The 26,269-nt window shown below is 36.1% G+C and overlaps 1 protein-coding gene across 1 annotated transcript in view; it reads left to right on the top strand.

Annotated features, from left to right (window-relative positions):
- Positions 1-676: 676 nt before the first annotated feature.
- Positions 677-26,269, top strand: part of VEGFC (vascular endothelial growth factor C) — a 130,367-nt gene continuing 104,774 nt past the window's right edge. Inside the window, exon 1 of the mRNA XM_063077424.1 lies at positions 677-890. Within this exon, the coding sequence (XP_062933494.1) occupies positions 747-890 (144 nt within the window). The 5' untranslated portion in view covers positions 677-746. The remainder of the gene's footprint in view (positions 891-26,269) is intronic.

Raw genomic sequence — 26,269 nt, 5'->3', positions numbered from 1 at the left:
CCGCTGGGGAGCAGGCGAGGGAAGCGGGGAGCTCGAGGGCCAGAGCTTCCGAGGGCAAGCGAGAGGGGAGGGCAGCCCCGGCTCGGCACGCTCCCTCCCTCGGCCGCTTTCTCTCACATAAGCGCAGGCAGAGGGCGCATCAGTCATGCCCTGCCCCTGCGCCCGCCGCCGCCGCCGCCGCCGCTCAGCCCCGCGCGCACAGGAGGCTCCTGTGCCGCGGAGCTCCCGGGCCTCGCCGCCGCCGCCGGGCGCCCCTGCGCCCTCCTCCCGCCGCCGGCAGCACGGCCGCCGCCTCTCCGGCAGCTCCCGCCGCCCGGCTCGTTTCACTTCGGGCAAGGGGAGGGTGGAGGGGGACGAGAGTTCTGGTGGCTCGAGAGGAGGGGAACGTTGCGGGGTGTTGGGGCTGTGCGCTCCCGTCTTTGCAAAAAGCAAAACCAAACACGCGAACCGCGGAGCCGTCCTCGCCCGCCCTCGCTTCACCTCGCCGGCTCCGAGCGAGAGGAGCTCGGATGTCCGGTTTCCTGTGAGGCTTTTACCTGACACCCGTCGCCTTTCCTCGGCACTGGCTGTGAGCGCCGCTTGCAGAGTTGGGAACGCGGAGCCCCGGACCTGCTCCCGCCGCCTCTGGCTCTCCCAGCGGGGGGTCACCGGGAGGAGTTCGGGGGGGAAAGGGACGAGGAGAGGAGCGCGCGCCCCCACCCCTGTCCCCGCCAGCGGACCGGCCTCCCGCTCCCGGTCCTTCCACCATGCACTTGCTGGGCTGCTTCTCTCTGGCGTGTTCCCTGCTCGCCGCTGCGCTGCTCCCGGGTCCGCGCGAGGCGCCCGCCGCCGCCGCCTTCGAGTCCGGACTCGGTTTCTCCGACGCGGAGCCGGACGCGGGCGAGGACAAGGTAGGTGCGCGGGCCGCGCCTGTCGGGCAGCCGGGCTGCGGGCTGCGGAGGGGACGGCGGTGCGTGGGTTTGCGGGGAACCGGAGAGCATGCGCTGAGGACAGTGTATGTACTTGTTCAACTTTGGAGACGTTGTGTCCAAAGTTACTGAACTCAGTGCACGCTTCTGCAGAGAAAAGTTTTCTTCCTTTTTCAAATAGAAAGTTGGCACTAGATAGGAAAGCAAGTTACACGAGTGAAGAGCCCGGAGAGATACCTAGTGCTGAGACCACGTCAGCTATTCCAGAGTGGCCTTTGCTGGTGCAGCAGGGAGGGCTTGAACCCTGCCCAGTTACCGGGCTCAGGAGAGCGTGAGCTCATTCTGGTCGGGGAACGCTCTCTTGCCCCAGCTGATCCGTGGGGGTCTAAACAGCTTCTGGGGCAAGGATGGCCGGTCAACCGAGGCTTGTTTTTCTGGAGTAATTGTATGCGGAGCACCAGGTACTGTGCGCGTTTTTAGCAAAAGTGTAAGAGAGTCTACTACCCGGGTTGGAGGACTTAAGACTTCAGAGTTCACTTGAAGTTTTAGTCACACTTGTGATGTAACAGGACGCTAGAGTCATTGAGATGATAAGCAAAGCTTTTTTTTTTTTTTTTCAACTTTATTTTTTTCAGCTTTGCATTTCTAAAAGTCTGGTGGCGAGGTGCTGAAAACTAAGGTTTTCTTTTTCTTGTTTGGTTTTTTGTTGTTGTTTACTTTTATTTATTTATTTAACGAGAGAGGTGGTTAGTCCTTTGCCTAAAAATGTTGCTAAAATACGTTTGAGGCATTCTGATTTTCAAAAAGCGGTTATTGTGTTTGTGCCTGCTTCCTCACTGGCTCTTCTAAAAGAGTATATATTTACCTAAAAAGTTCATACCTGACATACGATGTAGAGTATGGTTAGTAGAGTTCTTGATCTACTGAGGAAGTTATATTCGACATAGTCTGAGACATCTCGGTTCAAACACTTGCAGTACCCCTTGCTGGAACTAGACTGCAGAGGTTTATTTAAAGTGAGGGCAAGTGGAGAAGTGTCATTGGTGTGTTACCATCAATCTTCAGTTGACTTTATTAGCATATACTGAATGTGCAGAAATTAAATTGCCTTCCCAGTTATATTTTTGAAATACACTTTATGGTTGAGAAAACTCATTTTTAACAATGAAACTTCCTTTGTATTTAAATGTTGGGAAACAAATTAAAGTATTGGAATTTGTAATTCAATATAGGGGTCAAGGAAAAAACCTTTTGAGTAAAAACGATATACATTAAGTTGCAGAACAGAGTGTATTATGTGGATTGCAAAATGTTTTTCAATACAAATACTTACATTGCTATAACCATAGCGATAAGAATATCTTTTCGTCCTTAAATACCACAAAAATGTAGAATTGGATCCAATAACCCTTCCTGTAATTTGAGTCCTTGAGTTTTGCAAGGATACCTATCCACTTTCTGTTCCTGCAAAGTCAAAGTAGTAAAACTATGACTTAGTAAGACAACACTTCTGTATTGCCTATGGTAATTTACTTTGGTTTACAGGAAGAAAGTAAAATGATAAATAAAATGATAAGCCTGTATGAGAGTCACTCACAGCTGAATCTGTCCTGAATGAATGTGCCCATGAGTATGTGTGTGTGTGTTTATGTGTGTGTTATGTATAGGTGTGGGGTCAGAGGATAAAAAAGTTAATTCATTTTTAATTTTCAAAATTGTTTTCATTGATGATGTAATCAAATTTTCCCTTTGCCATGAAAATCTCCATGGATTTTTGTTTGCAAAAGTTGCTTTTCATATTTAACCATTTTAAAAATGTTCTGTATGGTTTACATGGATTGATATTTTGTTCCTGATAATGGGTTGTTTTCCCACATGATGAAACATTATTTTAAGTCTCTGAGTTCCATAGGCTACAAGGCTGTTTTTTATTGCTGGACCAAAATGTTCCCCCATGGGTGAATAGAGCCTTGACAGGGCATGTATCATTAATGCCTGCTGTGAAACTGCTGTGTTCTTGCTATGAAACTTGCTGTGCAACTGCCCTGAGATTGTTTCAAAGACTCCATGTCTCTCCCTAGTGGCCTGTACAGGTGCCTCACTTAGATTTAAGCACTAGAGAAGAACTGGAGAGGAACCAATTGTTAATTTTCTATAAACTACATAAGCCCCAAGAAAAAGTATCAAAAGGTAAATAGAAGATACTAAATATATATAATACCAATAGATGCAGTATTTTGGTATTTTACACCTAGGCAGTTTTTGTTTTAATATTTAAAAAATACAAAACAGCTCACATGCTATGAACCAAGGTTAGCCATCCAATCCTTCGTCCTACCCCAAAGCCATACAAAAAAAATTGAAGGTGAAATAAATGGAATCGAGATCTCTTTGTTCCTCAACTTATATTTGTATTGATTAGATTCCTCTTTTTAATTATTCATGGTTGTATGACTTATGGAAAAATCTTAAAATGTTTCTCTGAAGGATGTTAGTACAAACAAGTCAATGTCAGAAAAGTAAGGCAGGCAAAAGTAAAATTAGCTGAACATGATGGGGAAAAAAAGGAAATGTTTAAAGTGGTCATGAAACTGAAGACAACCCCAACACTTAGAGCACTATATTGCTAAATCCAATAATTTGCAAATGAGAATAAGCAGAGTTCACTCTGGTTGGTTGGAGTTGAGGAGTTTGATTTTAAAAGTTGGGTTATGACAAAAAAGAGAAGAATTACTTCATGTCATTGAAGTACAGTTATGGAACTTTTATTCTAAAAAGTGAGTTGTACTGGGAGTATAAATACCTAGATCCTTGTGTAGTCTGAGATTAATGAAGTCAAAGAGGGCAGACTTTACATTACAAATAACTTTGTCAAGGATGGAACTCAACAAAAGATTTATAGTCTTGTGTCAAGTGAATAACCTGGAGGATCAGATATAATTGAAAAATATATTTTGTTCCATATAACATATTTTTCCCACATTTATAGTTTAAATGCAAAAGAAGTAGACTAGCTTAATATTAACACAGATTAATAAAAATAGATATTTTTAATTAACATAGTAAAGGTATAAATGATTTATGGTAGCTATCAAAAACAATTTTCTAATGATGGCAACTAGTTCGCAACATGCCAGATTTTCTTTCTCCATGTTATAATTTTGCATATTTTTCTATTTGTTTTATTTTTATTTACTGTTTCAACTTAATCAGTGCCAGTGTTTCTGAAAATACCTTCTATGTGCTAGCTTCATGAGAATTCCCTCGAGGTCTTTAATATATATATTTTTTCCTTACCTGATACCAACCAAATCTTTAGGCTTGGGTTGGGAGTATACATTTTTAATCATTCTCATGCACAAGGATAGTTTTAGGCTCACTGATCTATGGTGTGTATCAATGACTAATTTCATTGGGGTTTACCATTTTTATTATATAATTGTTGAGCTTGTAAGGTAAGCTATTAGGCATGAGGTGTCTTGAAAGACATAAGCCATTTTTTTTCCATCTTCAGTGAGTTTATTACTCAGGTGGAAAAAATAAAGTCTTATGCACAAAAATACTGTGAGATATCAATCCTGTTGTCAGGGAATTGATACCAAAGCATTGTCCATGTTCTGAAGTTTGGGTGATGGATTCATCAGTGTGGCTTAATTGATCAGGGAGACCTGACATAAGAGTAGAGCTTGAGTTGTAACTTGGATGTGAATTTCCAGCTGATGAATGCATCAAGCACAGGAATCAGCTTAGTGTCTTGGGTGAGGTGAGGAGAGAAGGCAAGTAGAACTGTTTGACTGGACCTGGGGGGTTATGTAGGGTAACACTGAAGACTCTTAAGTAAGAATAAAGTTTAGAGAGATAGTTAGGGTCATATGCCGTGGATCATGGAGGGTTATTCATGATCTGAGCGGCTAATTGATATAAGGTAGTAAGAAGACTATTGAAATCATTCATGAGATTGAGGAGAGGTCGGAAGGACTTCGACTGGGGGATGGTTCAGTTAAGAAGCAACAGAAATAGTCTAGATGGGAAGTGATGAATAGTTGGAGCAGAGCTCCAACGGTGGGACCAGAGCTCCAACAGTGGGACCAGAAGAAAGAACGGCTACGTAGGAAGAACTCATAGATCTGGTGACTTATTAAATGAAAGTTGAGGAACAGGAGAAACTACCCTCTCATCGATGTTTTAATCATAGGAAAATGTTAATTCTACTCGTAGGATTAGGGCATTTCAGAGAACAGACTGGTGTTTGTGGATGGATAGTGGGTGATGATAGCATTATTCCATAGATCACTTAGGACATCTCTGGAGAAGCAAATAAACTTTGCAAATTTACATCTCATTAAAGGGAAATCATTATCTAGGGTCAACAGGACTTAAACTGTGTAATATACTTTTTTAAAAAGTATTTGAGTGTTTGACAAGGGATTACCACAATCCCTAAAGGAAAATTAGAAGAATACATATCCTACTACCTTTCATTAAAAATGAAAAGGTAAATTTTATTCAAGTGAAATAAGTCATAAATGTCTAAGTTTTAGTCATTTACTTGGAGCCTTTTCTGTGTGTGCATGTTGTAGTACCCATACTTCTTGGCAGGAACCCCCCTGTCAATCTTTAGAAAGGAGGTTCAAGATTAGAGATATGGGAAATGTCTGTGGAAGTGGTAACCTTTGAACTCTCTTCCTCTCTTCACCTCACCTTTCATTAATTTACGTTAGAGGCTCAGAATTTGACTTCCTAAGAGCCCTCTTCTGAAGAGGGCAAAAGATTGCATAACCAAACGACTGGATCTTTGTCCCCTTTTCTCAACTATCTGATTTTTTAGTAGCATGTCTATAGCTGTTATGTTTCCAATTTTCTTTAGAGTATATGACTAAGTATTTTTGTCAACCTCTCTTATAAAAATTTTTTTGACATTACTGTGCATAATGCTTGCCACATATGGCTTTGAACATAAAAAGCTCAACTCATCTTTCCTGTTGGTTTCTTTGTACTCTTTCTTCTGAACCTCAAATACCTGTTTGGTAGCCATTTGTTCACAAGACAGGTATCATCAAAATTGCTTTATAGGAAGCAGTTAATTACTGATCTCAGTGGTATATCTTTAAGACTAGTGGGTCTCTATTCCTGTCCTTCTAAATTGATTTGAGAATGGTGGAGGGTGGTAGATTTGGGAGATTTCTTTCTGTGCTTCTAGTTCTGGGCTCTTGAGAGGGAGGTCTTGACCTCCTTGTTATCACCTTGGGTACAACCTGGAATGCCATTTTTCAACTTTTACTGGGTTTTGGGGGGACATGGAAGCTGGTAGGAGAGGAATGAGGGTTTCTGGTACCCCCAGCACTGCTCTTATTTTTGGCAGCTCCAGTGGTCTTTCAGGTTCAGATTACTCTCTAGATACCATCCCCACCTCTGCATACTGAGAGTAGGAGTTTAAATAATTTTATTCGATGTCCTGAGCACCTAAGTGTGACATGCACTTTGCTAAGAGTTTTACAGGTTAATTTGATTTTATTTTTCGCTACATCTACATGTGATGGATATTATTATATTTCATTAAAGATAGTGAACCTAAGACACAAGTGACTTAACAAGGAGCAAGAATAGTTTTTTTTTTTTTTCTTTTCAAAAACTTTTGCAGCATATGTTTTAGAGAACTGTGGTAATGAGAACCAGTTTGGGCCTTTTCGGTTTGTGAGAGACCTGTGATCCGTACTCCTTTTAGCCCCTCTTCTAGTCTCCTTCTGCACATTGTAGCAGTGTGCAAGGAGGCAGGGAGAAGATAGGTGGCAATTAGGGCCACCTTGTTACATTTATTTAGGTCCTGGTTCCCCACAATGGAACAAAGTGAAATAAATGTGGACTTTCAGGCTTTACCACAAAGTGCCCCTTTGACTAAAGATCACGATCATAAATGACCTAATCCATAGTAGTATTGGAAGAATGACTGCTTAACTAGGTGCCTGACAAGAATTCCTGGCACTTATTAAACAGTTTTTCTAACCTGTGGTAATGTAACATCAGTAAACTGTGATTTTACCTATGCCAGATGACCTTTCACAGATAAGTAGATTTGGAAAGAATAAACTTTGTTGGCAGAGGTTTTATACCTCCTCTGACTTCTGAGCATATATTGTTTCACCTTTTATCATTTTCATAATTCCTGCTAGATATATATCCTATACATACTATATGAGCCTACCTTTTGTTACAAACATGTGTTTGTGAAAAAAAAATTGTATAAATTGTGAATTAAGGTATCATTGATTTTTTCAATGAAAAAACAGTTGTACCAGAGAACTTTAAACAACAAGGAATAATAATGAGTTTGACTTATAACATAATACTGAAATCTACTGTAAATATTTTAGGTTTGTCTGTAATTTTTTCTTCTTGTTTGCTTTATTGGGCATCCATCACAGAATCAATCAAATAGCTAACTTAAAATACTACTTTCTGATGGATTCTTACTACATCCTTGTATTGATAGTGCCCTAATGGCTTTCAAGTGTTAAAAGGGATCCTATGATACAGTTTTTGCAATTCTGAAATCCAAAATTTCATTTTTATGTTATTTGATGTTACACAACCTTGGTCTGAACTGACATAAAACTATTTATAGTTATTATTTATCCTTTAAGTTTGAATATTTTAAAACCTTTTTAAAGAAATAGTAATGTACTTATTTATAAGATGCTGCCATAGATCCTACTTGCTGAGGGTGGATGTGAATATTAAAATGTATATGCACTGGGTTTCCTGAAAAAATCTGGGATCTGAGACTCATGCAGAGGTTTAGGGTAAGGGAATGGACTGTTGCTCTTTATCTTCAAAAGGCCTCCCTCAATTGCCTTCTTGCCTCAGGGACAACCTGGAAGATGCAAGGAAAGGAAATTGAGGAGCTCAAGAAAGAGGCTATGGGGATAGCCCTAATTACTCTTTACCCATTAGTATTAGGTTTATGTACTTTTTAATCCAAATTCTCATATTTAATTCTACTTCAGTTTAGAGGCATTTTAATCAATTCTCTCTAGTGGCAGCTTCAGTTCTAAGTAGGAAATTACAATGTACTGAGTGATGCAAAAATGAAGTGATTCTTGTCTATAAGATGCTTGTAACCATTTCTGAGAAACAAGAAATTTACTCATTAAAAATACCAGAAATGAGTTAAACTATGAATCCAGGCAATATAAGAGATTTTGTAAGAGAGTCTCATGTTTTGCCAACAGTTTTTGGATAGGCTTCTAGGGATTGCATGGGCAAGGTGGAATGATAGAAGATCAAATGTAAAAAGTGAACAGATGGTAATTACAGGAATGGGGAAGAAAGAATACGTTGGATATTGAAGAGTGACAGCAAAGCACAGAGGTAATGATGGTCAGGGGTGTTTGAAGGAACTGGGAGCAGACCCCTCTGCTGAAGAGTCAAGAGCTTTAATTGAAGCAGAGGGGAACATTGTGGAAAGAGGAACCAAAGAGCAAGCCTGAGTTTGGGTTGAAAGCAACAGGAGCCACAGAAGATTCTCAAATGATGTGACAAAAGTGGTGCTTTAAGAAGCTTAATCTGGCACCGTTGCACAGAAGTGTCTAAAGCAGACTAGAAGCTGGTCAAACACTTCTCAGAAGTCGTTTTTAACTGCAGAGTTTCTTAAAGTGTTTGGCAGTGACTGTGCTCTTATTCCATTGGCCACCCATATATGGTATTTGAACTCCTGTATATGCTCCTGATTTCTGATGATAATAGTGGTGATTACTTTTTACTTATGTAAGCACATATCACTGGGCTATCCGGATAGATTTATAAAATATATTAATAATAGACATCTTTGCTGTTATTGTTTGCATTCCAAACACAGCAAGCAGTGTAAACAGTGGTCATGCTTAGATAAACACACACACACACACACACACACACACACACACACACACACACACACACACACACACACACACACATTCACCTCTTAGTAGTTCTTCAAACTACCAACCGTGACATATATATTCCTTCTTGCCTGGCTGAGAATTTTTAGACAATCTGTTGAAATAGAACTAAGAACTGGAAGTGTGTGAGATTAAATTCTCCATAGTTTATACACTGATTTGTAGGTCAGCTGGCATTTAAAAAAGAGAGATAACCCTAAAGTGTCCTAAAATTCCTTTTCTTAAAAATCTGCTTAAAGGTATTCGTATTAACATAAGACTAGAAAGGCCAGGAGGTGGGGAGATAAACTATCTAATAAATAGTATAAATACTTTATAGCTTCTGTAATAAAGTTTTTTTAAATGTGGAAAAATTTACTCAAAACTCTAAAGAGACCTATTAGAAGATGGACATACTGAAAGGGAAAATATTCAGATGTGTAACTTTGTGCAAATAGCAATACTTAAGAGTTTAAAAGGCAGATTTCTCAATGAGTTCATCTTCAACAGTGTCCTCACTTGGACAGATGGGAGGAAATGAATATTTTAGGGTAGATCAGAAAGGTGTAGTGTGTGATTTCCATAGTTGTGATTGTTTTTATTAGACATTTATTTTGTAGTTTATTTTACCTTGAAACTTGGTCCCCAAATTACCATTTTCTTTTCCTTTTGTACATGGTGAAGTATGGAGTCATAAGTGGTGAAGGCTGGAATCAAAGCTAGCTCTTTTTCTGTTTGCAGAACATATGCACTTTGCTTTTACCCTTCCTGTGATAGTGCCTAAATGATGTCACTGTCAATATTTCTGCTTGTTTAAGTCACATAACTGTTGCTGGCTTCAGTGACATAACTGTTTTGATAGAGATGCAGTGCAGTGGATAAGAGCACAGGCTCTGGAACATGACTTCTGTATTCACATTATGGCTATGGGCCACCTACAACCTGTGTGACATTGGGCAAGTTCCTTAGCTTCTCTGTGCTTCCTTATATGTAAGATAGAAGCAATAATTAATGTCTACTTTGTAAGGCTGTTTTGAGGATTATAAAGCATATATACACACAAACACATATATACATGTACATATACATATACATACATACATATACACACACACATATATATAAAATTTATATCCCTTAGAACCATGACTGGCAAATAGTAAGCATTCTGTAAATTTTTGTTAAATAGATAGGCTTCACAATCAGAAAAAAACTATAATGCATAAACAATATATCCTAGACAATATGAAGTAACTGATTCTCTAGTACCTTGCAACAGTAGTTTTTTATAGAACAATTGTTTTAAGCTTACTGACAATTTTCCCAATTTCTAAAATACAGTAAGAGGATGTAATTTTGAAACTGTTGGGGGAAATCTAGGGTGTTTAATCATTCAGTGTACTGATGCTGCATATTGTAGTTCTTTTTATAATAATTTTTCACCTCTCCTGGGTGCCTGAGTTTTTGCCTGTCCTGGAAGGTAACATACCTGGCCATAGGCCACCAAACCAAGGAATCTGGGATGATGGTCATTCCCTAAAGTGCTTCATACTTAGGTCATTTGGGTGAAAAGGACTTTGGTAAACACAGGATTCTTATAATGCCATATAATTTCATATGAACTCATCCTGAATACATTCAAAGCTTAAACACTTTCAAGTTTAAATTTCTATTAATGAAACATGCTAATGTTGCTACTTTAACTTGTAAACACCTCCACTTCACGTCTTTGTATTATTGTCAAAAAAGAAATATTAATATGCATTCTAAATTTACAATGAAATCATCACACAATATCTCAAATATTAAAAATATACTTTCACTGAAGAAATTATATGGAAAATTTAATGGTAGGATGTTATATGTATGAGTTAAGCTTATGGGAATTTATTTAATAAAATGTGACTGCACTGATCCTTTGGGGCCCTCTTCCTGAATGGTGACCTGCAAAGTATGTGCCCTCTGTGCTGTCACTGAGATGGATCATGGAGTAGATATGTTCCTTCTGTGAGGGTAAGTCTGGTTGACTTGAAGACTCTAATTTACTCAAAATAGTTGATGCTGTTTGCCAAGCAGTCAGTGCTGTGAATTGCATGGCCGCAGTGTGCTAAGCACTTCATGGTGCTTGGGGGAGTTGGAGACCTGTGAGCAGCAGGAAAAGGGAATTCAAAACAAGTGGTATATGCAGTTCCCAGCTCTTGAAGAGCTGACAACATATTTTTCTATTCAATAACATCTTGAAAATATTTACTTCCTTAGTATTCACTTCCAGTACAAATGTTAGCTAGAGTATTTTAGAAACTTTTGACCAGATACCATATTTCTAAGCAGAGAAATTTTTTCTGACTGAATCTGGAACACAGGATTGAACACTAAATAGACACTTAGCCAATATGTAAATGAATAAATTAGGTAATACTATATCATCCATATGCATCTATCTGCCTGGTATGATCTTTTTAAAAAGTCATTTTCATTTTTTTTTTATTTCAGTACTTTTTTGAGGGTACTTCAAAAAGTTCATGGAAAACTAGAATTAAAAGATAATACAAATTATTCCATGAACTTTTTGGAGTACGCTTGTATGTAATTATATAAAATGAAGCTTTATATTTAAGTGCTATTATATTTTCCCAGTTATAGTATTCAAATTTAAATTTTAATATCAAATAATTTTCTTCACAGTAATTTTTCATTGTAATTTATTTTTTATTTTTTTGTATCTGGCCTGTAAGGGGATCTGAGCCCTTGACTTTAATTATATTTTTAGTGAAAGTGCTATGCTTAGTTTTTTTTTTTCCTGTCAAAAACAGGATTATAATAACATTGCTTATTCAATATTCTTTTATATGTAGAGAAAATATTCATGAAGTTGATAAAACTTTTTGTTCCATCTTGCTAAAGCAATGGAAAAGGATGAAAAATTTAGGGGAAATAACTACCAGACTTTGACATTGTGGTTGTTGGGGAAGATTCATGCATATCCGAGTGTGTGCCAGTCTGAGACAGGTAACACTTCTCCCTCTGGTAATCGGCTAGTAGTATGAGAAGCTGACAACTTGTCTGCCCCCTCAGCCAAGTAGTGTTCAAAGATTTAATGACTTTTTCTGAAATGGCAAACATAATTACCTTATAACCTTTCACCAGGAAAATAGTTCACTTTCTTTTCTTTGTTTATGCTTAAATTGGGGGTCTTTCCCCCTTCAGTGTTCTTTACCCTTCAAGCAAAGAGTGGATAAATTTGGTAAATTAGATTGAAATCTTGAATAAAATGGTCTTCACTTTCTTTTACCTGGACTGTCCACACAACTGCCATGAATCCTATGATTGAATTCCTGTAATTTGTAAAAGTGATTGTTATTTCCGCTCACTCAAAATTCCTCGGAAATAGCAAGTTAATATCAAATAACAGATGTGAGGCTGTTTTAAACCACTGTGGTTTATTTTATTACAGTATCATTGCCTACATGGAATATTTTTAATTCTTTCCTTTTATTTGTGCTTGTTGTGTGTATTTAGTTACTTTATCCTTTTAAAGTACTCTTCCAAGTTTATGTTTTGAAAAATAGAACACTTACTTAGATTCATGTTTGTTTATAGGTTATGACATTTGTGACTTCCCTAAAAAATAAAGCAATCCTTTTGTCTCAGAGCCAAATTTTAGTTTTGAGATGATGGTGATTCATTGTTCTCTCTGAATCCTAGGTCTTTCTTTTAATTTTGGTGTTCATCCATGCCAAATTAGAATTTTATCACGGCCAAAATTATTCATGTGTCATGACTGTCACACTTAAAATTGAGTATGTGGATTATATAAATAATGATGTCATAATTAATGTAAGATTTCTTTTCCTTTTTAACATTGGTAGCAGTGAGGCCTGCTCTGTTGGAAACCAATTCTGTTTTGCTTCAGAAAAAATACACTTTGTGCCATATCTTCATGAGCATGGCATAGTTATTATATCACTGTAATATAGCAAATGGTGACATAGTGAATTAAAAATGAAAAAATTTAAAATTGGTGTTACTTTTTTGTGCCATGCTTCTTGGACAGTTCAGGTGCTTTTACAATCTTCAAGTGGGGACAGTGTTAGTGCGACTGCCTCACAGAGGACCCTAAAGCTTCCTCTAGCGGAAAACACCTGAAATTAAAATTCTCCCTTATGTGCCATTTTTGAAAAATGTACCCTTGCTATTGATTTTAACTTTATCACACTCCTGTAAAATGTCTGCAGCACAGTGGTAGTGGGGAGGGCACATGTGCCTGAGTTATCTCAGATCATAGCTGTACCTCTCGTAGGGCTGGATATGGGTTTCCTCCTACCAGGATTAATTCAGATAATAATATAAGTATATAATATGCAATTTGATTTTCCATTTGAAAAATGAAACGATACCTTACAAATTAAGATATTTATGTGCTAAAATTAATTCTGTGATACTAAGATGAACTATGTGTTGTACCATGTACACTGTGTATTGCACATAAATATTAAATACTTGCAAAGTATTTCACTTGATGATGTGCCCCTGGGTGCTCATAGACATAGTAACACTCTTTTTTATACTAAAATTTTGGACGCATGTTATGCAAATCTTTTTAATAAATTACACATTCTTTTCTTTCATTTTATGCTATCTTTTACTCTAGTATACTATTTTGCAATTAAATGTTTTTAAACACACTTCAAACTACATTTACCAATTGCATAATAACTATGGCCAGGACTGCCAGGATTCATTGTCTATACCACCTTGTATTATATATAATATATAAACGTCATCATACAAAGAACATTGAAATTTATGTAGAGATTAGATTTTCTTAGAGTCAATTTAAATTTGAACTTAAATTCTTTTGGAAAACCAGGTTCACAGGCTCTCTTGTCTCTTCATCTTTAATTATACATATCCCCACTATTTTGATTCATAGATGGTGCTTTTATATTGGGGCAGCTTTGATTTTAGTGTAATATTAGCTAGTTTTATGGCTTGAAAAACTTAGTACATACGTATACTGCATCCAGAAATGTAGAACTGTATGCTGTACATATATTGTATGTGCATTTAATGGGAAGAACCAGAAACTTTTCCTACTCTGTGACTCTTGATTTTTTTTTTTTTTTTTTTTTTTTTTTTTTGGTGTGGGGAGGGAGACAGGCTTCAGCAACATCTATAAATTTATTAAAATTTTGTGAAACTGATTTATTCCATTGCTACAATTTGAAGTCAGTAATTTTTAGGGGATAGATATAGAGCTTATGAGGATATACCAGAGATGTTCTCAGGAAACTGAGAAGTTTCAGTTCCTGTGCAGATAGACCAAAGGGCTTTGGATCAGAGCAAATGTTTTGCAGCAAGGGGTTGAAACATGGTTATAATACATCAGGGTCATGCTTAGCTATCAAAACTTCACTTCTTTTCAATGAGACTGGTAATTAAGAGATAAATATAATTTATAACAGTCCTTATAAGTCTTTAGTTGTACAACAAAATAACTTGCTCTCATGGCTAGATGATTTAGCCAAATTTGTTCAATTAGGTTATTCCAATTTGATTCAACATTTGATTATAATGTATGTAGTAGTGCTAAATAATTTGGGGTTTCTCGCCTCTGGTTGTTGGAGGAAATCTTTTTTTTTTTCTTTTACTTAAGTCATCTTAAGGAACAATTTTCCTTCCAATAACATTTTTTTCTAGAAGAGGGTCTTATTTACTTATTTGCTTTTTTCCTAAATATGCCTTTTCTTTACTTTCGGCATTGTTTTCCTTGCTTCCAATTATAATTGTGAGCGAATATTAATTGAAATTCTTTGTAACTTCCAGCACAGTTTATTCATCAAAGCTTATCAGCAAATATGTCTACCATATATACATTTGCTACAACTAGACCATTAGTACATGAAGTCATATTGTCCTCTGTTCTACATATTTTTTTCCTATTTATGCCTCATTCTGATTAAAGTTCAGTATTTTGATAATTATAATTGTAGGCAAAAGAAAACCTATTTTATTTTGCAGTACAAACAGGAAAGATATCAAGTCCTTAGCTTTGAGGAATTATTTTAGAATTTGATTGTAACTTCAAGTAAAATAAGCTGAAGAACCAGATATTTAGGCACATTCTGACTATAAAATAGGTACCTTAAATATACCAAGAATTACTTTTACATCTATGTCACTTTATAAGAGTTGTTAATTGTTTAGCAAGTAGTTATTGCCTATGTACTAGTGTTTAGGTATTAAATAAAATTCTGTAAGATTCCAAGAGCTGAAGTGTTTTATATATTTAAAAGCTTTGTATATAAATAGTGACTCATTTTTTATGGTACATAAATATAGACAAGAACTTAGACTTAAAGAAAAACATAACTAGTTACATGGCCACTTACAAAGTTCATGCAGTAGTTTTTACAATTCAGTGACGTTAAATCATCTTCTGTCCAGTTATTCTGAATAATAAGTGTCAAAGTATGAGATATTAGAACAATACTAAGTGTATTATTCATAATTTAAGATATTAATTAAAGATAAATAATCTAATAATTATTAATACTATGATGAAACTTTTGTAACTTACATCCAAGTTGTTCATTATGATATATACAAAAAGATAAAACCAAACAAAATAAAACAAACCTAAAACTTGTATGAATGTTTATCATTTTCTACTGTTGCCATAATTCTTGGGCCAAAGCATCTTATTTTTCATAATAAAGCACAGTCCTTGAGCTGGTTTTATCAGGATCAGGGAAAGATGATTCTTCTAACCCTTCACCTTCCCCTATCCCTTTTGTTTTAGTTCTCTTTTAAGGTTAGTCTACAGATCATCTTGGAAACACCCAAGAAATATAATAGGGCACATTTATACTTCTTTTTCTATCACAGACTTGATCATGTGTTGTGTATTATGCTTTGGCTCTGCTATCTCCTGCTCATTTTTTTAGTGTAATTCAAAGTGTTGATTGGAAATTTTAAATGTGGTTGGGATTAAATTGTGTTTGAGGTCATATGTAACCAGTTAAACAAAAGCTCATTTCTCGGCTTCCTTTGCTGCTAGTGTTGACATGGGATAGTTCTGGCCAATAAAATGGAAGAGCAGATCTAGCAGGGATTTATGGGAAAACTTTTGCTTTTCTGCTAAGGCACTGCATTTCTTCCTATTCTCTTATTTTCTTTCCTGGAAATCAGAAAATGTTATATAATTTAAAAACTTTACTTTTTGCTTATCAAAAGAACACTTTTAGATTTATGTGGACCAAGACTTTTATAATTAATAATGTGAGCCTTTGACTATGGAGTGACTTTCTAAATTTGTACTATCATGTTCTTAATCTGTTGAACCTTAGAGTTAAAGTAATTTGTATCTTTACAATCTAACATTCTTTTCTTGGCCAATGGATTTTTAAAAAACTGTTATGTTTATATTTTACACATACTTTAAGAAGCCTTACTTGATAGCAACATTTCAAATAAATAAAAGTTCTGTCAAGTGGTAAGGCTATACCATTTGTCCCTTGTAGCTGTTAAAAGTGTTAATAGCCTGGGAATGACCCCTGACCATCTCTAATTGTTTGGAAAATGGTAACTAGAGAGAACAGATAAAGAGAATTCTTATAGGATTTAGAGAGACAGAAAGTTGGATGAGAAGTCTCAGAACTGACAAGAAAAAATGTGCAAACAAGAAAATATTTTCATATGCTTTTTTTCAGATGAAACTTTAATGAATAAAAACCTGGACTATTCAAAAATCCTGTTTGATTCTAGGCCTTTGTAAGCTTGAATTTGTCATCATAGTCATCAAGATGGGAAATTAGGAAAGAATGTTAATTTAAATTTAAAGCAGCTGTAAATACAATACATGGCATATAAGCTTATCTTCTCATCTGTCAACAGCTGCTTACAGATGTCACATGAACTATTTTAACTGCAATTATAAAACTCAATGGAATGTTTAGAGGTGATTCAAAAAATGTGATAGACTGACATATAGAGAACTTATTCTTAAGAAATTCTATGTCCAGCACAATTTTAAATGCATACAAGCTCTTCTACACTGATTAAGAATTTCAAGTTAACATTTTGGAGAAAAAAAATTAGCATCAAATAATAAATAAGAGAAATATAACCTTAGTTTAAATAATTTTTTGTGATAATAGTTTATTTGTAAAATGCTTCTCTTTCATTTAGATTTTTTTCTTCTCCGTCATAAAATTTTGGAGTTGGAGTCTACAGGCCAAGCTGTAGTATATCTGAAATGATTAAAGATTTTCTCTCTGCAGGATACTTGCTTCCCCTTTGAGCTGTGGATTTATTTTCCTCTACTCAGGGTAAATGTCTGAAAGCCATTTCCACCACATTATTTCCCATCTAGTGTACTGTTAGAACATCAGAATCATCAATATTTGTACAGTGTACTCTCTTGTGCTCAAGGTGCTTTCACTGTATCAGTTACTCAAATCTGATCAGTTGTGCTGAAGCTTGTCCCAGTCTGAAGCTGGAACAATTGATTTCTAGGATATTCTTACCTGACAATATAAAGGATACAAATCAAGACATGTCAAGTGCAGAAAGCAACATTAAAACAAATGTCCTAATGTATTCCTTTCAGATATAATCTGGACAATGAGGTGTAGTTTTACTTACTGAGTTTATATAGGGACATTATTTTAATTTCTAGGACTGGTCATATTTTTCCATTTTTTGATTCTTTGATATTTAAATTTTCAGTTTCATATTTTTCTGGTTTACATGTTGTCCCTGTTTTATATGTGCAAAGGTGATTGCCACAAAAATAAGCATTCAACAAACTCCATGCACATAGACTATGTAATTGACATAACTCAATGCAGTTGCCGAGTGGTCCTATAACATTCATTACTTAAGTATTGAAAGTAAAGGTATTTCTTAATCAACTGTATAATATGTGTTTCTTATTCTGCTTTTATTTTCTTTTTCTTAGCAATGTGCTGGAAACAAGTTAACTTCACAAGCAGAGAACACTAACTTGTCATTTACTCTATATTCTAAAGAAATGACATTGTCTTCATAAGTCGATGTTCTTGACTCCTGAAGATTAGCATTTTAAAATATAACAACTCAAATTTTAATTGTGTTCATTAAAGTATATTAAGCATAACTTCATCCTAATGACTCACCTATAATTAATTCAAGATTATTGCTACTTCCCATTGATCTTAATGCTTTTATTATTTATACCCTCTACTATTTGCCTTTACACTTCTTAAAAATTTGCTTGTATTGCTCTCTTTTGATCCCCTTTCCTTAAAATTTTCCTATACTTCTGTTCTTTGATGCTAGGAAGATTTTTTTTAAAGCTACGGCCAAACCATAAAAGAATTTTATTTCAGTCTCTGGTGATTTTACCAGCTATTTTGAGAGTATCAGTTAAAATGGTTCTTGGCAGTATGTAACAAAAATCTAACTGTAGTGGCTTAAGTAAATTGGAGTTTATTTTTCTACAATAACCAAAAAACCCCAATGGGCAACTAAGGGCTAGTGCAACATGCAGTTTCATTATGTCATCAATGTCTCAAGACTTCTGTGGTTTTTTTGCTCAGTCATCTTTAGAATATTGCTTTCTTCCTCATACTTTTCCCCTCATGGTTGCAACAAGGCTGATTCTTCCCCAGCATTATGTTGGATGTGAAGTGGGGGTGAGGGGGAGGGAGAATAAGAAGGCAAGGGATGGGGCTGTTGCTTTCACAGGAAAGCAAAAGCTTTCTCAGAAATCTCTAGTAGATTTGAACATATATCTTACTTGGCAGACTGTCTTTTGGCCATCTCTAGCTGCAAGAGAAGCTGAGAAATAAAGTGCATGCAACTTCATAGCAATATTGGAAATCTCTTTGTAAAGAAGAAAAGAATGGTCTTTTGGTAAGCAACTAGCAGTGTTTGTAAAATTGGGTCACTGTGATTTCTACATTTTTTTTTCTCATTGTTGCTTGCAACCTTGATACATTCTTTGTGTACTCACCTAAAAGATTAATATTATTGAAGTATTGATTTTTAACTAAGATGAATGTTGCTAAATAAAATCTTTTGACGTGAAGAAGATTTAAAACCTAGTTTAGACAGAGAGTTCTTATATGACAAAATCTATAGAACATGAGAATTTAAACTTGCTAATTTTATTGTGTCAAAAGTAAGTGTGTAAAAGAGAATGGGAAAACTTGGGTAGGCTACTGCTCTAGAAAAGTATTTATGCAATGTAGATTTCAATATATGACAAGTTAAGTAATACCAAATTAAGTAAATATAACATTTAAAATTATTTTTGTTTAAAATATTGGTGTTTCTTTTCCTCTTTATATTTTTTTGTGCAATTGGAAACAGAAATTTTCAAATTTTCAAATTTTACTTGATTCCTTTCTGATGGTTTCTTGTCCATTGCTTAATACATAAACTGTAATAATAGGGCTTTCTTTAGCCAACCTGCCCATTCTTTCCTCTCCATTGAGCTGTGCCTTTTCTGAGACCAGTGTGTTACTGATGGAGATTTCCATTCTTGTTTTTCTCTATACAAGTGTCTATATGAAAAGTGGGGGCAGCTACTGTTGGATCATAGGCTACTCTGATAAAAGAATGCCCTAATCTGGACCTTATTGTGTTGATTTCTAGATCATGCACTGTGTGATCATGTCGAAAATGTAAGCATAAGAGAAGGATGGGTGATTAAAATTACTTCACACTACCCATAAAACACCTAGTGCAGATGCAGCGTGTTGTCCTTACAGAGGAAAAACAATGGTGGTTCCTTCTGCTAGGCGGAGTGCCCACGGCATTGGTACCAGATACAAGAATCTTCACATGTGTTTTAGTGTGTCTGCCTGACGCTCTTTCTGTGTCTTATCCATTTTGCTCACTGAGAAAGAAAAAGTGGGAAACATAAGCTAGCAAAAATGTATTTTGTGCATTTCTGATGTTAATGGGAACCTTGGATACATTTCTCTATTTCCTTATTGTGCTTGATATTTCACTCTATTGAAATTTATTCAAATCTGTAATCATATATGTGTTAAACAAGTTTTTTTCAGGAAGTCAACCATTTATCAAACTTAATAGAAATTTGACATGAAAAAGCAGAAAACAGGTAATTTTAAGAGTATTTGAACTTGAGATATTTTCTGTATATAATCTCCATAGATTATCATCTGATACACTAGGACTTGACCAGTTATTTTTTAGATTTTTTTTCCCCTGCATGTTATGAATTATTATTCTTAATGTGCCTTATGGGTACTTGTCACATATGCTGGTATTTTCAAAGGAGCCACATTAGAATTTAATTATTTTATTTCAAGCATTGATTCCTGTTTTTTCTTAAATTTTTAAGTAAATGTCCTGAGAGAAGTAAACTTTGCATGTTTATCAGTTATTTGCACCTTCCTTTGAATGAAAGATAATAGTAGTTTGTATTAAGGGCAGAGGGACAGAATGAATGCATATCCTCAGGGCTACCTCAGAGGTCAAGTCTGAATTGGCTTCTCTAAGGATGGTAGAGCAGCACTGGACAAGGTGCTCAGCATGTGGAAAAACAAGAAAAGTTTATAACAGGCCTCAGAGTTCACCAACTGCAGTGGAATTCTCATCACTTTTATTGAACTCTGTATTCTAATCTCTGTATAAACCACCTCAGAAGAGTGTCTGTTGATAAAATTGGAGCGCAGTTATTTTTCATGGGCAGTGAACCCAAGGACACAATAATAGGAATAATTTCAAAGCTGAAAATATATTCTGTCTGGAAAGTTTTTATTGAGACTTTATATTGTCTTGCTTTCTCAGTGACATTGCCTACCCAGGTCACTGGAAATAACATGTCAGGCTTTAAAAGAGACTTCTTATATAGCCAAAAAACCTGCTAAATATATTTAGAAAATCATTCTAGTGACTAATATCTTAAACTGTTTCTACAATAACAGTGTTGGTAATATTAGGATTTAACCTTTTGCATTGGAAATGACTTGTCAAGTTTGAAGCGATTTTATGGGTAGCCAGATATACTTGCTAAGTGTGTTTTAAAAAGAATTTTAATAATATAATGTTTTTTTTGTTTGTTTTTTTAAAAAACACAGCCTATTAATTTTAAGCAGTAATACTGAAGGGAGACATTAAGTAGCTGTGGAGGGCAGTTAGCCTGGTTTTTGTAGTCTAACTTTTCTGTTTTCAGTTCAATGCAAAAAGAGGGATAAAATCCAGCTACAGTTGGAAGTTTGAATATTTCGTCTGATTAAATTTTATTTTTCAAAATTAAACTGTTTCAATATCATATATATCTATCAGATATTTTATAAGTTGTCTGAGGACATTTAAATAGAAATTTTAATAGTAATTTATTTAAATAGAAATTTCTTCCTAAGCCTTGTAGGAGTATGTTCTATTGATTTTTTTTTTTTTTAAGCATGAGTTACTATGAAATAATATTTTCACAGACTGCAGGGGCCCAGATATGATTTCCAGATAATTCAGGTGTGACTTCTTTCATCATTCTTTGTTATGTTATTATTAGAGAGCATAGGGTAGTTAAAATAGCATGGACTTTGGGGTCAGAACTGGATTTGAATTTAGCACTGCTCCTTAGAAGCTATGTGACCTTAACCCCTCTGAGTAAGACTGTGAACTTGGAGAGATTGCATCTACTTTACAACATCGTAAGAGAGATTATTGAAAGCACTGTCTCATGTTAGCTTCCTACAAACCATTAGTTCCCTCTCCAGAGCCTGTCAAAATTGTTATCTCCATTGGGTTACCTCCATTGGGGTATATCACACTGTTGCCTTCAGAGTACTTAATTGAGGTTTTATGACCAAAGCCCACAGAGGGAATAAAGTTTATCTTAATATCCATCTATTAATGGAATATCTGCTAGCTAAATGAATTATTAAATATAAATAAAAACTTTCTCTTTTCAAGATACCAGTGACCTCCATGTTGCTAAAGCTGGCGTACCATTCTTAGAAGTCCTCTGTCCTGTGTTCTTTTATGTGATGGTTGGTTAGGTGAGGCCTCAAGAAGAGACTTAGGAGAGGCACAAGAAAGCAAAGTTTGTTATACTCACAGGTCCTAGAGGAGGGTCACCACATGTCACATAAGGTCACAGTGTTTCTTAGTCCATTCAGGCTGCTATAACAAAATCTTTAGACTTGGTAATTTATAAACAACAGAAATTTATTGTTCACCGTTCTGGAGGATGGTAAGTCCAAGATCAAGGCACCAGCAGATTTGGTATCTGATGAGGGCCCATTCCTCATAGATGGTGGCTTGTTGCTCTGTCCTCACATGGCAGAAAGGGGAAAAGGGAAAGCAGGCTCCCTCAAGCCCTTTTACAAGGACACTAATCTTATTCACGAGGTCTCTGTCCTTATGACCTAGTCACCTGCCAAAGGCCCCACCTCTTAATACCAACATATGTGGGGTTAGATTTCAACAAATGAATGTTGGAGGGACATAAACATTCAGACTGTACCACAGGGAAAGTGCCAGGTTTTGGTCAGGTGGTAGAAGACAGGAACTGGGAGAGAATCTAGTCCATCACCTTTACTGGAGTTTCTGCTGGGAAGGCAAGGCAGGGTAGGGTAAACAGGTTAGGACTAACTACTTTGAATGACTTCAGCAGGCTCTAAGCTATACGGTTGATCCCCAGTTGCGTGGCACCTGACCCTGGGAAATTAATGCAGAGGAGTATTGCCTCCTGGGGTGCATGGGCCAGATAAAGGAGGTGTGGCTCTGGATTAGTCAGTTTGCATATCAAAATTATGCTCCCTGCTGAGCCCTTTGCTATCTCTAAGAATTGGCTAACCCCAAAAGGAGCAGTTTCTCCCCGGCCAGAAAGGCTTTTAAAGATGTCAAAATATCATAATACAAAGAAAAAAAAAATCTATCTATCTATATATATATATATAATACCTCCTCTTACTTGACTTAGCAACATTTGCAACAGTTGATCAATCTTTTCCAACTCTGTCTTCGTTGCATTTGTTTTACTTCAGTGGTTATTCTTTCTCATTCCATTGTTGGCTATTCTTCTTCTCTTTGAACTTTTAATATTGAAGTGTCCGGGGATCAGCCCACTGTCTTCTATTCTTTTTGATCTCCACTTACTCTCTCAGTGATTTAACCCATAATTCTAAATGTCCCCAAATCTCTATCTTTAGTCCAAATCTCTCTTCTTAACTTTAGAATATAACCAACTACCTTTTTAACTCCCTGTTGGATATTTCCACTCAGGTGTCTAATGGACACTTCAAATTTAACACATTCAAAATAGAACTTCTGATCTCCCTCACCGCTGATCAAATCTGTTCTACGCACATCCTTCCCTGCCTCAGTCATTGGCAACAAACTGCTTTAAATTGGTCAAGTCAAAATCCATGAAGCCATCCTTGATTGATTTCTTTCCTACTCCACATCCAAACTTATCATGGAATCCAATCCTGTTGGCTAAGTCTTCAAAATATATCCAGAATCTAAGCACTTCTCACTGTCTACTGCTGTCTCTTTGATCTGAGCCACTGTTGTTTCTAACCTAGATCACAATGGTGTTCTGTTTACTTATCTCGCTGGTTCTTTTCACTCTTTACCTCCCTAGAGAGTATTCTCAACAGAGAAGACAGAATAACCCTTTCAGAATGAAAGTCACATTACATCCCTTTCTTATATATAAAGCCCTAGAATAACTCCCTATTTTACAAAAGTCAAAGCCAAAAATCTCTACATAGTAATAGCAGTCAGGGTCCTGGCAATGTTTTAATTGAGTAGAGTTTAATGACTGGTCCACGTTATAGAGGAGAGAGCAGTATTAAAGAAATGGAAATGACCAAAAGAACATGAAGCACTCAGGGACCAGCACCAGTGCGAACCCCAGTCACCCTGTTCCTGCCGGGGCAAGGTGAGGGAGTGGTGTTATCAGTCGTGGAAATTAATGGGCACTGTGGAAGAGGGGTTGCCAACAGGAGTTTGAAGCATAGAATGCTCACACTTTCATAACTGTGGTGAGGCAGGGAGGGAGTGGGGAGAATGAATGTCCCAACCCATTTTTCCTTTATATGCTGGCCAAACACTTGGTATCGTCAGTGTTTTTCACTTTAGCCATTCTGGTGGTTGTGTAATGGAATCTCATTGCGGTTTTCATTTTGCCTTTCCTTGGAGACTAATGAATTTGGGCACATTTTTATAAGTTTATTGCCCACTTGGATATCCTCTTTTGTAAAATGCATGTTTTAGTATTTTGTTCATTTTTATTTTGGGTTGTATATCTTTTTTTAAATATTGATTTCTAGAATTCCATTACATAATTTGGATGCCGGACTTTAGTAAGATATATGCACTGCAAATATCTTCTTCTACCTCTTACTGGCTTCTCTCTCTCTCTCTCTCTCTTTTTAATGGTTAATGTTTCTTAATTTCAATGTACAGTAATTTTTCTTCTTTTTCCTTTGTGGTTAGTGCTTTTTACACCTTGTTTAAGAAATATTTGTCTATTCAATGTCATGAAAATAGTCTTCTAGAGGCTTTAATATTTTAATTTTCACTTTATATTTACAACTAACCTAGAATTGATATTTATGTGAAGTGGAGGGTAGGGATCAAGGTTAAGTTTTAGAAATTTGGATATCTAGTTAACTCAGCATCTTTCCCAAAACCTTTGCAGTGTTACCCTGTCATAATGATGTCTCCATACTGTTTCTTTTTGGATTCTCTATTTTATTATTGTACTTGACTTTTCTTGCATTGATGTCATAGATTCTGCAGTTTCATAGTAAGGCTCGATATTTGGCACAAATACCTCCAGTTTGTGGTTTTTCTTTAATGTTGCCTTGACTATGTATGTTGAGATTGCACTGAATCTAAAAACTGATTTTGGGAAAACTGACATATTAGCAATAATGAGCTTTCTATTTCAGCCTTTTAAAACTTCTCGAATATAAAAATTTTAAAAGTTTATCTTTTTGTGTACAGGCCTTGTACAACTTTCTTATTGGTACCTATGTACGTGACATTTTTGAGACTATTGCAAAGGATATTTGTTTTTGCATTTCATTGCATAATTTTTTTTTCTAAGTATAGGATTCTAGGCATTCTAGTATTCTTGGCATTTATTTTCTTTCCATATTTAAAATATTTTTTTATCATCTTCTGATTTTTATTGTTTCCACTGTCCATCTTATTGTTGCTTCTTTGAACAAAAAATGATTTTTACTGTTGGCTCTTAAGATTTTCTGTCCATCTTCACATTTCAGTAGTATTATTATGGTGTAAACTTTTAGGTGTATCTTTCTTTGTATTTCATCTGCTTGAAGTTCACAGCAGTTCTTGAGTCCATAACGTGGTACCTTTTATTATTTTGGAAAATTCTAGACCATTATTTCTTCAAATATTCCTTCAGCCCTACAGTCTCCATCGTCCAGTTGAATATATGTTAAACCTTTTCACTGTCTCCTCTACATTTCTGTGTCACTTTCCATATTGTCAATGTCTATTATGCTTTATCTCTAGTTTCCTCTGGATGTTTTCTACTAACCTACCTTCCAGTCTATTAATCCTCTCTTTAGCTTTAATAGTATTAATTCAATCAATTAAAATCTATTTTCAGTTATTACATTTTGCAGTTTTCAATTTTTTATCATTCTTTTTTTTTGTAAACTCCATTTCTTTGGTCAAATTCTTCATCTTTCCTTCTGTGTTCTTAAACATACTAGTTAGAGTGCTCTACAATACTTATTTCAATATCTGCCTCAGCTGTAGTTTCAATATTATTGTCTATTCTAGTTTTGTTTTGTTGCTAGTTTTATTTGTAAGTGAGGCTGAAAATCTTTGATTGAATGCCTGACATTATGTATGAAAATTATAACTGTCTGACTTCTGATTTTTTCTTTTAGAGAGGATTCAATATATTCTCTGATAGTCAGCTAAAACGAGGACAGTTCTCTCCAATTCCATCAGAATATTGTGTGGCTAGAGGCTTGTCTGGTTCACCCACATTCCTTTGGAGTTGTCGTTTAGGAGACCCATTTCAAAGCCTATGGTATATGAGATCCTTTTTTCTTGGTGGGCTCATAACTCCAGTTTTGGTAGCCTCAGAATTGTGACATAATTGGAAATATCCTTGTGCTTTTCAGAAGATTTTTGCTTAGCTTCTTTGCTTCTTACCCTGGATAGTTTGAAAATTTAGCCAATGCCTTGAAAGGAAAACCTTCATTATCAGGCAGGCATATTTTGCTTGTCTTACCTTCTATCCATGACCTGAACCCCTCAAATCTGACTGCCCTTCAAGCCCCCAACTTCAATGCTTTGTCTCTCCAGCCCTATGAAAATGCTGGATGTCTCCCTTTTTGACCTTTTTGTCATTCTCTGCATGGATTCTCAGTCTCATTAGTCTCATACCCACCCAGAGACCATCATTGTCATTTTACCCAAGGAAAA

Source organism: Cynocephalus volans, chromosome 13 (assembly GCF_027409185.1).
Source record: "Cynocephalus volans isolate mCynVol1 chromosome 13, mCynVol1.pri, whole genome shotgun sequence".
Lineage (NCBI taxonomy): Eukaryota > Metazoa > Chordata > Mammalia > Dermoptera > Cynocephalidae > Cynocephalus > Cynocephalus volans.
Note: the sequence above shows the minus strand (reverse complement) of the source record. Positions and strands in the feature narration are given on the sequence as shown.